At 44.0% G+C, this 15,236-nt stretch overlaps 1 protein-coding gene across 1 annotated transcript in view; it reads left to right on the plus strand.

Moving 5' to 3' along the window:
* Positions 1-464: 464 nt before the first annotated feature.
* Positions 465-15,236, plus strand: part of Ptprm (protein tyrosine phosphatase receptor type M) — a 525,410-nt gene continuing 510,638 nt past the window's right edge. Inside the window, exons 1-2 of the mRNA XM_052193354.1 lie at positions 465-492; positions 8,494-8,616. Of these exons, the coding sequence (XP_052049314.1) occupies positions 465-492; positions 8,494-8,616 (151 nt within the window). The remainder of the gene's footprint in view (positions 493-8,493; positions 8,617-15,236) is intronic.

The following is a 15,236-nucleotide window of genomic DNA, read 5'->3' on the forward strand; positions in this document are numbered from 1 at the left end:
AGCAGGCAGGAGTGCTCCTGGGCTTGGGTGAAATCTTCCCTGCTATTAATTTCCTGCATTTGTTCTTAGCATGATTGCCTTCTGCTTGTTGGGAGGATCCACTTAGGAGATAAACAACAGATAAAGGGTATCCTGACAGGGACTGAGAACTCCGGGTTTAGGTCTTTGATCCAGCCCTGATGTTTTATTGTCTTTCGTGTGTGAAGTGTTTATGAGTAAGCTCATATTGAGAACTGTGATGACCAAATGGCTTTGTTCAGGTCCTTTGAAGAGTATACTGTGTCTGGCTATTTATGACAGAAAATATTTGGGTTTCAACTTTTTCCAGTAACACTTTTAAATTCAATTGCATGCATGCTCTTATGCATGTACATGTACTGCACTATGCAAACTAAGCTTGTAAATAACATAGTGTGATGTGACTTTTGAAAGAAAGCAGTGTCCCCTTTTTGTAAGTGCTACGGATGGACCCCACGACTTCCCTCTCGCCAAGTAAGTGTTCTACCACTGAACTATTCTCTAGCCTGCCCGCCAAAACTTGCTAATATCTTCTTAAACTATTTGTACCTACTGATCTAGAGCAGTCTTTTTAAAAATAGGTCAGTGATTAGATTATTCTGGGACTGTTTTAGAAGCTATAGATCCCCGAGGCTGGTCCCAGGAGTTCTAGTTAAATGTGTTATTCTAGGAGATGATTGTCAAGCAGTCTACATTAGAGTCACTGGAAGCTTGATAAGGCACAGATAACTGAGGGCCATCATGTCTTATTGAGGAGTTGGGGTACAACCTGGAAATATGTGCTCATCTCTGGGTCCCACAGACGTAGCTGGCCCTGGGGACCTCCTTGATAATCCCTGCTCCAGGGTGGGAACCTGAGACCAAGTGGTACAGGGATCACATAATCAATTGTGAACAGAGGATCATCTTCTCCCCCTGACTGTTTCCATTTCTCTGACCTGTATCTAAGATAGAGACGGCCAGATGATTTTCACAGTGCAGTGTCTGGACTGTAGTGTAGAGGGCAGGATCACCAGGTAGATTTACAACTGCACAGTGAGTTCTTGGGAGTGGGTTTGCACAAACTCAGTAGCAGCTCTAATAGGAACATATCTACATAGGGGAAAACAGACAAGTCAGAAATCATTGGAGGATTTATAAATAGAAATAATTACCCCCCCCACCCATTAAAAACCAAATACTCTTAAGATCATTAAGGACAAAAATAAAACCAAAACACTTTATAGCTTGCTGCTATCCAGCCTGCTTAAATATTAGGAATTCAAAGATTGACAGGTAAGGAAGACAGCGGCAAGAGTAATAAGCCATGGAAACTTTGGAAACGAGTTGATTTGCTTTGTACCACGCGGCAAAACACATCCACAGGCACATGGTGTGCTTTACAATAGAGGGTCGCATTAGCCATTTAAATGCCTGCGCAATGTGTAAAAACTGCTTGCTAGATTGTATTATGTCAGAGAACATTTCTATAATGCTTGGTGTCTGATCCACTACACATCATAGCAGTCCCAAAGTTTCAGAGGCACCGTATACTTTCACTGTTTAGCAGACAATTAAATGTCGGTGTCAGTGTGATTTAAACGAAGAAGGCTGGGACTCTGGTGTGTGGATGCAGGCACCTTTTCCTCTAACTCTTAAAACAATTATTCTTGCTATAGATCACTTTCCGCTTAGTCTTTGAGTTGCGCAGCTTATAGCCATTTGTCTTTCAAGATTGAAATAAATTGGTAGAACCGCCCGCGTTTCATGTGTCTCAGGAAAAGAGAGCTCTGAACATTATTCTTTGGAGGAGTATTTTAGTATGATTTTTTTTCCGATATGTTTTCTCCATGGAGAGACCCATTAAATAGTCTTTTATGCATTTGATAAAGACTGCCTTAAAAAGGGTCATTCTGTATTTTGCACAAATGAGTGAAATGTATCAGTCTTCCACAAAGAAATTTTAAATGGACTGCAGTTACAATCCTAAGAAGCACAGCTCCAACCTGTAAGTCAGTTCCACCAGTTCAAGGCAGAACAATTCAGGATGCATGTTTATCTCACAAGCGTATAGAACGGACATTGGCTTGTCCCCTATTTGCCTCTTAGAAGCCTTGCTTTCCAGTGCTCCCTTACAGAGCAGGCCATTAACAATCAGTATTGAGCGGCTTCTGGGAGGTCTGTGAAAGGCACCTACAGAGGTGAGCCTGGGTTTTACAAGTAGACCTTGGTTGAGCTGCTGGCTGTGAACTGAAATGCTAGGGTAACTGGGTGAGCTATTTGATCACACCCAGCTGCCATTTGTAAAAATAGGTGTAGTCACTCAGGGTCCATTCCGGATGCAGAAATAACACCAGGCTGGAATGTGGGACATGGCCTATAGAGACTGCACTGCAAGAGGAGAGAGAGCTCTGAGGAGTGAGGGATAGCAGGATGTGGAGCAGCTCCAACCAAGCCCAGACATGGAGCTGAGCCCTGCGAGGCAGGATTAGTGCTTGAAGGGAGTTCTCGCGAGAGTGCCCCTGTAGACCTTGGAGGAAACCCTGGAGACAAGTAGAGGCTGTATATGGCGGTGCTCCACTGGGGTCTTCTGCAAAGGTCCTGCAGCAAGCTCTAGGACAAGCTCCTGTCAGAGATGTCAGGACTAGAGAGGGTTCCTGTTTAGTGTGCTAAGGACCCTACTAGGTACCAGGCACATAGTGGGACTATGTGCCTCTTCTTCCTGCACTCTCTGTTCCACACTCTCCCCCGGAGGAAACTCTAACTCCTTGCCAACTGGACAGGAAATTGTAGATAAAAAGTTCAGACCAGTAACCCTCCTAACACTGCGACCCTTTTAATACAGTTCTTTATGTTGTAGGTGACCTCCAAACATAAAATTATTCATAACTAATCTTGCTACTGTTATGAATCATAATGTAAATATTTGTGCTTTCTAACGGTTTTAAGTGATCCCCATGGAAGGGTCATTTGATCCCCCCCCCCCTGAAATGGGTCGTGACCCACAGATTGAGAGCCACTGGTCTATACAGGGTAGGCACTTCACAGAGCAAGCAATGCCAGGTGGAGTTAAAGCTGATGCCGGACAGGACTCCGAAAGCTACTGGTGCTCGCCTCTAGGAGCTTAGAAAAAAGCGATCAAACCAGAGGAGATTAATTGCACCTGTATTTCATATTAAAAGTTCTTTGAATCCGAAATATTGAGACAAAAGACTCACTCTGGATTTGAGGAATAGGCAAAATAACATTGCTCTTTTTAAGGAATTGGTGCCGGTAACTAGCAAAGGATGTTGAACATCACAGGTTGCTCTCTGGGCATCTTAGAGGAATTCTGTCATACCGTGTATTAATTTAAAACTTTAGCCTGTCCAGTCAGCTCGGGTAACAGAATATGCCCCAAGCCCCAGAGGCTACGATCACAAATTCGAATCCCTCTGGGATGAAGTTGGTAGATCCGGGCTGCTGTTCACAAAACTGAGGGGATCAGGGTGGGAACAGTTTCGAATGTAAGGAGAGCGATTTGGTTTGTACACGTGTGTAGAGGTGAGCCGGATCAGGCTAGCATGACTGCAGGACACAGTCGGAGGAAGTTCATCTTTAGTTCATTTGTGCATCTGTGCCACTGTTGTGCAGGTGCCCACAGAGGCCAGAAGAGGGCATCAGATCCCCTGACCCTGGAGTTTCAGGTGGTTGTGAGCTGCCACATGGGTGCTGGGAACTGAACTCAGGTCCTCTGGACAAGCAGCAGGAACTCTTAACTGCGGAGCAACCTCTCCCGCCCCAATAAGTATTAATAAATATTATTAACTCATGCCTGTGGGAGCTTGATGCATACTTGTGAGCACAGGCACCTCAGCACACACGTGTATGTAAGAGGATAACTTTGTAAAATCAATTTATCCACCTTTAAGCAGGTTCCGGGGATTGAACTCAGGTTGCCTGGCTTATACTACAAGCTCCTTTATTCCACTCAGCCATCTTGCCAGTCTTGCAAAACAGCTTCTGACTACAGCCTGTGGCAGTCTGTTTTGGCTCTGTTGTCTATCTGGCTCGATGATTCAGATGGATAGCAAACCATTTAGAAATGTCTCTGTGGAGTAAAAATAGGCTACCTTCTTATACCTTAGGGGGTAATTATTTCCTATTACTGTTGGTGAAATGGGCCGTTCATGCTACCCCAGAGAAAGAGGCAAGATAAATTTCCCCCAGTATGCAAATGGCAGTATTTTATTTTCATAAATCGGGAGTGACCTTTCTAGATAACTAGGCTTGCTACCTAATTATTGCCAGAATAAAAGAATGCTGGAGAGACACAATTTTTAGAGAGTTCATTAACATTTAACTAGCTTATAGTTTTAAGTCATAATAAAAAGTGAAGATATTGAGCCCCAAAGTCAAATTTCTAGCCATGTCATTTGGAGATCTGCTTGAATCAGGCTCACTTGAATTAAGATAGTTTTTATTATTTAGGGGGATATTATACCATACTTAGTTTAAGATTTTCTGGTAACATAATTGTAAGCCAATTTTGCATTGAATTTAAGGAAACACATTGCCCCCTCCCTTCCCCTCTTCTCCCTTTCCCTCCCCTTCCTCCTCTCCCCTCCCTTTCCCTCCCTTCCCCTTCCTTCCCCTCGTCTCCCCTTCTCTTCCCTCTCCTCCTCTCCCCTCCTTTCCCCTTCCTTTCCATCCCTTTTCATTCCCTTCCTTCCCCTCTCCTTCCCCTCCCTTCCCCTCTCCTCCCCCTCTCCTCCCCCTCCCTTTCCCTCCCCTTCCTTCCTCTCCCTTTCCCTCCCCTCCCTTCCCCTCCTCTCCCCTTCCTTCCCCACTTCTCTCTCCCTTTCCCTCCCCTCCCTTCCTCTCCCTTTCCCTCCTCTCCCTTCCCTTCCTCTCCCCTTCCTTCCCCTCTCCTCCCCCTCCCTCCCTTCCTCTCCTTTTCCCTTCCCCTCCTCTCCCCTTCCTTCCCCTCTCCTCCCCCTCCCTCCCCCTCTCTGTCCTTCTCTTCCCCTCCCCTCTGCTCCTCTCCCCTTTCCTCTCTGGTTTGTTGTTTTTTTTTTTTTGAGGTAAAGTCCTGCTCTCTATCCTGATGGTTGGTCTCAAACGTGCCCATGCCGTGCACATGCCAGGCTGACCTCTCCCTTGTAACCCTCTTGTCTCCTGCTCCCGAGAACTGGGGCTTTCTTTTTTATTTTAATTCTGCCATCATTTCCTTTCCTCTCTTCCTGTTTTAGTCCAATAAATCACCTCTGCCATCATGAGCTCTCACTGATAAAGAATGCATACAAGGCAACACATCTAAGGCAACAGGGAATGTACAGCGGAGCCCTCTTCAGGGGGTTTAACGATCACGTACCCTCCCAGAGAGCTGTACTCTCCCCCCTCATGCTTTCTTTCAAGTGGTCCGAGCTACACTGTGTAAAGGGTTGCTGTGCACACTCTGATAGCACACTGCTTTGTGGTCTCCCTCTCTCCATCGTCACTTCAGCATCTGGTTACATCTTCAGTGTCAATAGTCATTTTGAAGACCAAATCCCAACCAGTCTCAAGTTGCCTTGAGCACACTCCTACTGTTCCTGCTGTTTAAGACTGTGATAAAGGAGTTAGTCACCCTGTCTGCGCTGTTTACTCTTCACTTGTATCACTACTCTTTGGTCTCTTCTTCAGTGCTGAAACTATTCTCCACATCCATGTCAGAACTACAAGTTGCAACAGAAGAGTGCCTTCCATCCCCCCCCCCCGCCCCCCACCAAAAGGTTACATAGTCTCTGAACATCTCTCCAGTATCATCAGCATGCCATCTGGTGCTGAACAGATCCACTTTGCTCCAGAACTCAGTAAAATGATAAGAGGAGGGACACATGATGGTCATCTGTTCCCATGACTGAACTTTGACTTTAAACTTTATCTTTGAGCTTGGTGTTCCCCAGGGAACGCTTAGTTGAGAATATACGTATTGAAAGCACTCAGAAGATAAGATGCTGGCAGCTGCTGGCTAAAATATGGCTGAAAAGTCATAGGTAGCTGTTTGGGACAGCCTGAGTTTTCTTGACTCACTCCTGTTGTCTTAGAGTTTTACTGCTGTGAACAGACACCATAACCAAGGTGACTCTTATAAGGACAACATTTACTCAGGACTGGCTCACAGGTTCAGAGATTCAGTCCATTATCATCAAGGTAGGAGCATGGCAGCACCCAGGCAGGCATGGTACAGGAGACACTGAAAGTTCTACATCTTCATCTGAAGACTGCTAGCAGAATACTGGCTGTCAGGCAGCTAGGATGAGGGTCTTATAGCCCACACCCACAGTGGCACCCCTACTCCAACAGGGCCATATCTCCAAATAGTGCCACTCCATGGGCCAGCATATACAAACCATCATACCTGTCTGTCTGGGTAGAGTGTTAATCATTTCTTCAGATCCAAGTGGAGTAGACCTTTTCCAAGTTACTAGAAACCAGAAATGCTGTGGGTTGAGGAATGTGTTTTGAAACGCTTGGGTATATAATAAGGTGAGCTCCAGGAGATGCGGCTGAGCTCTGAGCACGGAATCTGCTCATTTCATAGGCCTGCACATACAGCCTGATGATGAGGATTTTCATATTATATTCTGTGCATCAGCATTTTGATCTTGATCCTATCACCTGAAACCAGGTGTGGAAATGTTTGAACTTGTTGAGCTATGTCATTGAGCAAGAAGTTTCAAATACAAGTGCATTTTGAATTTTGTGAGTAATTTTGATTGTTCTGTAATGTAGATATAGACAGAGTGACTAATTCCCAAATGATGTCAGGACTGTCAAGGCTGCCCAGTGGCTGGAGTGGAAAAGAGATGGATTTGATAAGGATAAGCAGATTGTCTTGTGCTTTCAGAGAGAACGCATACACACACACACACATACACAAACCATACACCCTCACAAAAGGAGAAAACCTTGACAGCAGGTGTGGAAAGGCACGTTCTTTGGCTGAGGATAGACCAGGGCTCTTGTCCAGCCTGCTGTTAGAGTGAGGCCAAGAGCAGAAGACAGCTGGACTCTGCTCCAGCACAGGGTGCCATTTTTTAGGACACCATTCAGAGATCTCCTCCCAGGAAGCTGACAGGTCTGAGACCTCCCAGGAGGAGTTAGGGAGAACAGAGTATGTATTGCCTGGGGAAGCTAAGACATAGGACATGACAGTGCCTTTCAAACTGTCAGTTTTTCTGTGCCAGGGCTGGGAATTTTACTGTTGCCTTGTGGGCTAGAAGGAAGATAAATAGATGTACCTTCAAGAGGCAGAGTGTGGACTAGATCTTCTCAGAATATTTTCTACATACAGAATGTGCAATTTCTCTCATTTCTTCTGAGACTAGCTGTCCTGGAAGGCATGGGGGTTGATTTAGGTTTCTGGGGTGTTGTGGTAAAAGTTGAGTCAGGTGACTTTTAAAATTCATTTCATCTCTGGTTTACACATCATGTCATATGTAAGTGTACATGGCAGGCACAGTACCTCAACAGTCCTAAAGCTGCATCTTGTCATAAGTCCTTACTTCTTCCCAACTGCTAGCAATTATAATTAATATTTTGAGTTAATAGGATTCATCTATTATGCAGCTGATTATGTAATGTCTACTATTCATTATGTAATGGATAGCAGGGTTTTTCACGATCGGGTGTTGGGATGGGTTTCATCATTCACTGTCCTCTGTGAATCATTTGGACCAAGACCTGTCACTGTGAGTAATGGAAGGTAACAGGCATCTAGAAGTCTGTAGGGTGGGACTAGAGACTGTCAGTACCCTGAGTAGTATTGACTATGAAGCAGCTAATCTCCTGAGCATGTGGATACATACTGCCTTTTATATCTTCTCACTTAAATAGCTTCATTCAGCGTACCCAGATTAAGCAGATGTTTGCCGCACGTTTAGTCTTGAAATTTCTGCCACTAAGAACTGTGTGGATTATGAAGTGACTTCATGATCTATTTTTAGATTATGGGGCCTCAAATTTTCTAAATGACAGGCTGAGACCTGCCTTCATGTAAGGCATAGAAGGATATTTTGCAGGTCGTCCTCATGATGTATGGCATGATCTGTCTGGTATGTCAGTCTGTTCTCACACTGGTGTTTTGGGGAAAAACAATTTCTCGTTTTAATTTTTGAACAAATTATAATTTTCTATCGAAAACATGTTGATCCTTGAGGGGATCCTATTAAAGTTTTTAAGGCAAGGTGAATTCACTAAGTTCAGTATTCATTTGGAAAATGTGAATTTTAAATCTGCTTATTTCAGTAGTCTCCTACCGACATTGGGCTTCTAGAGAGCAACATATGTATCCGTATTGGTAAGACATTGGTATTACTATTGAGCAATATTGTTCAAAATTCCCCAGATCCCAAGGGAAAACATCAAATCATACTCAGTTCGATGCCAAGTAGATGTTTTTTGTTTTTTGCATCTTACTTCATTTCAGACTTCTGGTTGTAACTTATATCGCCTCCCTGCCTTCCCTTGTAGGTGGCTGCCTCTTTGACGAGCCATACAGCACATGTGGATATAGTCAAGCTGCCGATGATGACTTCAACTGGGAGCAGGTGAACACCCTGAGCAAACCTACCTCTGACCCGTGGATGCCATCAGGTTTGTCCTGGCTTCAGTGTTCTTTCTGAAATGGGGATGAGTGTGGGCGTCTCAAGGGTCTTCATAGTTACAGAACACAGTCACTGGATACGGTTGAGTGAAAGAGCATGCCTGTCTCTGAGTGCTGTTCTCCTTGACTGGTCAACTGGGGAGGTTGGTGTAGATGAGAAGATCGGTTTACAGGAGTTTAGCCTTGCGTCTCTCTCTTAAAGACTAGTTATGGTCCACTCTCTGTATCTCTGGGCGTACTTTAGCTGATCATCCAGACGATCCTTTCTCGAGCAGCAGATGTGGAACAGTTGGATGTCTCTTCTGGAATTACATGTCCAGGATGGAACTCTAGAACCTTGAAGCATGCCTCCTTTCTCAGCCTCAGAGCCTCAGGGGCTCTCTTGTCTTGGGAAATCATGGAGGATGCAGCAAAGCTATGTGGATGTGTTTTTCTTTCCCCTACAGTGAAGTGGTTAGTGAATTTCATGCTAAGGAGAAACTACTTACCTCACTAAGCAACAGTCAGATTTTTATTTATTTTTTGAAAGAAGAGTAGAAAGATGACTGGTCTAGTCACAGCATTGTCTGACTATTTTAAGGGGACACTCTTTTCAGGCTGTGACCTTGGCAAGACCTTTTAAAAATTTAGATTTGCAGAATCACTATTGAAACTGACCAATGAATATGCCACTAGGCACTCAAACTGCTAAAAACCTATTATTGACATTTAGTTTCAGATAAAGCATATATTTTTTATGAAATATCTGAATATATAGTTTTTCATAAATGTGCCTACACTAGGTGGTAATTAAATTTTGTATGTAATCTTGTAAAGGCACCTTCAGAGGTAGAATCTAATGTTGTATTTAATTAAGCTTTAACAATTATGACGACCACCATGGTCTTCCTTCTCCTTCCCTTAATTGCTTATAATTTCCAAGTCAGGAACCCTAATATCTTTAGCACTGTGGCTTTTCGGGGCTACTGAAGCTTCCCAAGTCTTGTTTGGTGCCCAGATCACCTTCTCCTTTGCTGGTTTTCCCTTTCTCTTGAGTATTTGCCTGTCACTGCTGCCTCGGTAGTTGTTCGATTAACTCCACTCTAAATCTCCTTTCTCTTGTTATTTGTGATTGATAGAGAACTATACTCCTCCCTGTGCTGTTCCTCCTCAAGCAGTGTCCTTGCCCTGAGAACAGTTGAGCCTGTCCTTGTCATTGCCCCAGGTGTCCACTGGTGTCCAGAGGAGCTGAGGTGGTGGAGAGTTAGACCTGGTAGATCTGTCCATGCAGGCACAGTCACTGCTAATGTCATGTCTGTCTTCTCATTGGATGAAATCTCTGCCTCTGTGGATGCTCCTTGGTAAAGATGGAAACCAAGGCCACTCGTGTTAGGCACACGCTCCATCCACCACCGAGCTGCACCCCAGGCCTCCTATTTGTAATTTGTTCATGTGAGGTGTCTGCTTCTGTTACTGTGGCCCTTTCCACTGGAAAAAAAAATACTGTGAAAAGAAGCCTAAATAGTGCAGAATCCTCTTCAGCATGTGCTGATTCTATAAGATAAGCACCTCACAGGATGATAAAGATGCTTGCCACCAAGCCTGACAGCCTGAGTTCAATACCCAGATCCATGTGATAGGAGAGAACCAACTCCAGAAAACTCTTCTCTCTCATTGTAGGAAACAAACTCAAGTCTAGAAGTCTACACACACACACACACACACACACACACACACACACTTACAAACACCCACACACCCACACAGAGAGAGACAGAGACATACATGTCACATACACAATAATAAATCTATAAATATAATTACAGAAACTATTAACATTTCTTATGGTCAATGGATGGTAGAGAGAACCGAATGAATGGATGGCGAGAGAGCAGAGTGGCTTTTGTTAGCCTTATGGGTTAAGTTGTTTAAGGCTTCATTTAACAATACAATTGGATTTGTTCTCACACCTGTGTTATTTGTACATGTGGGCTGATGGTCTTGACTTGATAAACAGTTGCCCTGTTCGCCAAATGTAGCCACCTGACTGTTTTGATACATCTTGTAATCTAGGAATGCTGTCTCTCTTTTTTTAAGCGACTGAAAACTTTTGAAAATATTACCGTATTTGGGAGATAAGAATCTCAAATTTCAGTGTCCACGGAGGTATTGTCACACAGCTGTGGCCATTCCCAGGGACAGTGGGCCGCAGCTTAAGCTCTGTGGTCAGATCTTCATAGCTGGGACAGAGACAGGAGAACAAAACTATCTTTCACTGTCACTGTTACTGGGGCACTGTGCACTCCTGACCTAGGCCCTTTCAGATCTTGATTCTTTTTTTTAATTCCTGTATTCGCTATTAGCCATAACATGGCTTCATATTTCCTCTCACCACCTTTCTGTGGTTTTCCAGTCACTGCCTTGGCTGCACTACTGTGGTTCCTGTTAGTAAATAACCCATCAAAATGAGTCTCAAAATGATGACAGCCTAAAGTATTATGCTAATTATAGCCCTTGACATTACTCTGTCCTCTCTGCAGTCAAAGGTGGGGTTTGTCCCTTTGTATCTTCCATGCATGAGGCTATTAATAACCACATTTTAAAAAGTAAACAGTCTAGGGCTTTAGCCAAACTGACTTGATCTCCTCTTTGAGCTGGTAGCAGCTCTCTGGAACCACATGTTAAAAACAAATACCAAGTGTTATGTAATTTTGTGTATTTTAAACTCAAAGCTTCTGTAGTAGGCTCTGTGCTTAACAGTTTTCTTACGGGTAAAGCAATAAGCTATCTATTCTTTTATTGGTAACTGTGTGGCTTGTTTCATATGAACTGATTTTCTTCATTAGCACTGAGGGGAATTTTAAGTGTCTATCACAAAGATTGCTACTCAGACCCTGGGGACTTTGAGTCTGGTGTATTTTGCTAGCACTGTGGCTTCTGTCCTGACAGAGCAAGTCACATCCTATGAGTGTCACATAGGTAGTTAACCTATGAAATATTTTTCATGACCACAGAATATGTACCTAGGGCAGGAGTATGGTCCATGTTTCTATAATTTCTTACTATATAATATTTGTAACTTACTACTTTAGTTCTAAACAGTGGATAGTGAACACACATACACACACACAATTTTAAAACAATAAATCTTTTAAAAAATATTTATTTTTAAATGTCTAATATTAATTTAATATTATTAATAACAAAATATATCTTGTGAATGAAATCAGTAACTGATATATAATAAAAACAATATAGTTGTCTGCAGTAGCTCTTTATCCCAAAGTTAAATTCAAAGCATGACCACCTGATATTTATAGAACTTACATGTATGTCCACACTGTCCATTTAAGAGACTATATCTATAAGGTATAGTTCTTTTTAAATTTATATATGTATTTTATTTATATGAGTACACTATAATTGTCTTCAGACATACTAGAAGAGGGCATCGGAGCCCATTACAGATGGTTGTGAGCCACCATGTGGTTGCTGGGATTTGAACTCAGGACCTCTGGAAGAGCAGTCAGTGCTCTTAACCACTGAGGCACCTCTCCAGCCCATAGTTCTTAAGGCAATGATTATGAAGTTGACTTGAGGCCTGTTGTACGGGGTGGGAGCTGGGGAGGAAGGAATCACCCTCTTGCTTCCTAGGGAGTGTGGCTTTCAATCACAGAAAGGTCCTTCTACCTTCTTGTCTTGGCTTTACCTGTTGGAAGCGATGCTGGGGAACAGAGTGACTCAGGACTGAATGTGTCCCTGGTACTCAACCCAAGGCAGGGAGGGAGAAGTGCCTGGCAGAGGAGTGATTGACACATCTAGTGTGATGACCCAGAAAATGCAAAAATGACTAAGCGTATTTGTTTAGCATCAGCTGCACATTGGGGAGGATGGTGGACTGACAGGGTAATTGAAGTTTTCTCTTTGGGTGCACTTATTAGGCATGTTTTCCCACATGCTGGGGGGGGGGGCTCCCCATTTATTTGCACTCCGGGTCTCCTGTGGTGATTTGTGAATAATGACAGGGGTGGCCATGAACTCAGGAAGGCTATTTGTCCTCTTCAGTTGCAGTGTGTTTCCAGGAAGGAACACTTTTGTCACAAAATGTTCAAACATTTGTTTAATTATCTCACCAGTTCTTCAATCATCTGCCCCTCTACAAATGTTAATTAAACACCTGCCTGGAGCCAGGCATTGTCCTGTGAGCTGAATGGAGATGCTTCCCCAGAGCCTCCTCCCATTCTAAGTCTGACTGAATGAGTCCAAGATCAGGCTATGAAGCCTGTTTGCTTTTGTTTAGTGGTGAGGTGGTAAATATTTAAATGATAATGTCAGTTTCGCTTAATCAGACTCTGCACACAGCATGGAGGTTGGGTTTGGCTTCCCTACATGCTTTGCCCCTCAAACAAAACAGAAGGAATGGTAGGAAAAGGAAAGGGGGTAAGTCACAGGTGAGCGCTGTACTCACTGGTCAGTGTGTTTCCTCAGATAAAGTAAGTTTGTAGGAACAGAGAATTCTAGCAGTTGACACACTTGGCTTGTGTAATTTGATCCTTTGCCCTAGAGCTTGGTTGGCAATCTCAGTACTCCACAGGAATCAGAAATCCAGAGAAGTGGAGCCTTTGCTTTTCAAACTGTCCTTGGATAACCTTGACATGCAGCAAGGCCTTAGGTGTTCAATCTAGGTGTGGTCTCCTAGCCTTGTCAAGTGAGCATGAACACTGCCTGTTAGGATTCTGACTAAACCCCACCCCACAGTTGCCTGGCAACAGCCAGATAGACCTGGCCCACTATAAAAGGGGCTGCTTGCCCTCCTTACTCTCTTTCTCTCTCTCTCTCTCTCTCTCTCTCTCTCTCTCTCTCTCTCTCTCTCTCTCTCTCTCCCCCCCCTTCCCTTCCCTCTCTCCACATGGTCATGGTCGGCCTCTACTTCTCCACTCTCTCCTTCTCTCTGCTTTTCTCTGCCTCTGCTACCCCCTTAACTCCCCTCCATGTCCTGAATAAACTCTATCCTATACCATACCATCCGTGTGTCCGGTCCCTCAGGGGAAGGGATGCCTGGGCATGGGCCGCAGAGGCACCCCCCTTCCCCCACATGCCCATAGAACATATTCTTTTGCTGCTTTCTCTTTTTATGATCACAACTTTGCCTATTGTGGAACTGTCTGAACACCCTGCAAGACTTTCCCTGTCCCTTCACAAGGCCCTCATGTAAGTTCTACCGCCTTCATTTAGTCCTATGGCCTTATCTACAGGCTCCATATTTATGGGTTCAACCCCACTGCAGACAGACAGGATTCAAATCGAACTATCTCTACAGGCATCACATGGAGGGATTTTTGCCTCTCATTTTCCTTTTAACAATAAAGTATATCTGTTCACGTACCATTTATGTGCCATTGGTTATTATAACTCATGCGAGGTTGACATAAATACATGGCATAAAAATGACAGTGTGTGCAGTGAATATTATAGCCTTTAATATAGAGGACTTGAACATCAGCGATCTGGATATTACTGAGGGGTCCTGGAACAAATCCCTTGTGGATATCCAGAGACAGCTGTATTTGTGTGTAGAATGACTTCCCCGAGGTTGGCCCTCAACAGACCAGCAGCTGAGTCTTTCTTCCTGCTGATTATAACCCAGAGAGGAGACAGGCACTTGACCAATAAGTAGTGAGAACATAATTAATGGTAGGCAGTACTTGAGGCCAAAAACAAAACCTAAAGTCAGGATAAGGTTTGAGTCATCATGGAAATGGTAGGTCTCTACTGACTAGAGACCTGCATCACGGCAGGGCCAGGAAGCCAGGAAGGCCAAACGATCCAGAGGAGTGGGCAGCAGGAGCAAATGGCAATCTTTGCAGGACTAATGATGGCAGATTATATAAGACCTTGAAAATTATGAGATATTAAGAACCTGCCTCAGAACTGTCCACAGGAAAATCTATGATACGTATCAGAATCTCAACCTCATTCCTAGCCTAATATAGTGTTAAAGAAATACCACCTCCTTGCTAGTCCTCCTCTTGCTCCTCCTCCTCTTGCTCCTCCTCTTGATCCTCATCCTCTTGTTCTTCCTCATCCTCTTGTTCTTTCTCCTCCTCTTGCTCCTCCCCTTCTAGCTCCTCCTCCTCTCGCTCCTCCTCTTCTTATTCCTCCTCATCCTCTTCTTGCTCCTCCTCCTTTTGCTCCTCCTCTTCTTGTTCCTCCTCCTCCTCTTCCTGCTCCTCCTCCTCTTCTTGCTCCTCCTCCTCTTTTCCTCCTCCTCCTCTTGCTCCTTTTGTTTCTCTTCCTCCTCCTCCTCCTCCTCTTGGTCTTTCTCTTTCCCCCTTATCTTCTTTCTTCCCCTGCTCCTCTTTAGCCTCTCCTCTTCTCACCCCTCTTGTCCTCCTCCATTCCCCTCCCATTCTCTTCACCCCCTCCCCACTTCCCTTCTTCCTTTTCCTGGAGTTCAGTGTAAATGCATCACTCGGCTGGCCTTCATCTCCGAGAAGTAGGTAGCTTGTGCCAACTTCTTATCATCTTTTCTGAATGTCACAAAATGAAGAATATAATTTAAATATCTTTGGGAGATTTTTGAATAGATTTATAAGAATCTGAAGATAGCCACTGAGAGTAGTAACATTCA

Source organism: Apodemus sylvaticus, chromosome 9, assembly GCF_947179515.1.
Source record: "Apodemus sylvaticus chromosome 9, mApoSyl1.1, whole genome shotgun sequence".
Taxonomy (NCBI): Eukaryota; Metazoa; Chordata; class Mammalia; order Rodentia; family Muridae; genus Apodemus; species Apodemus sylvaticus.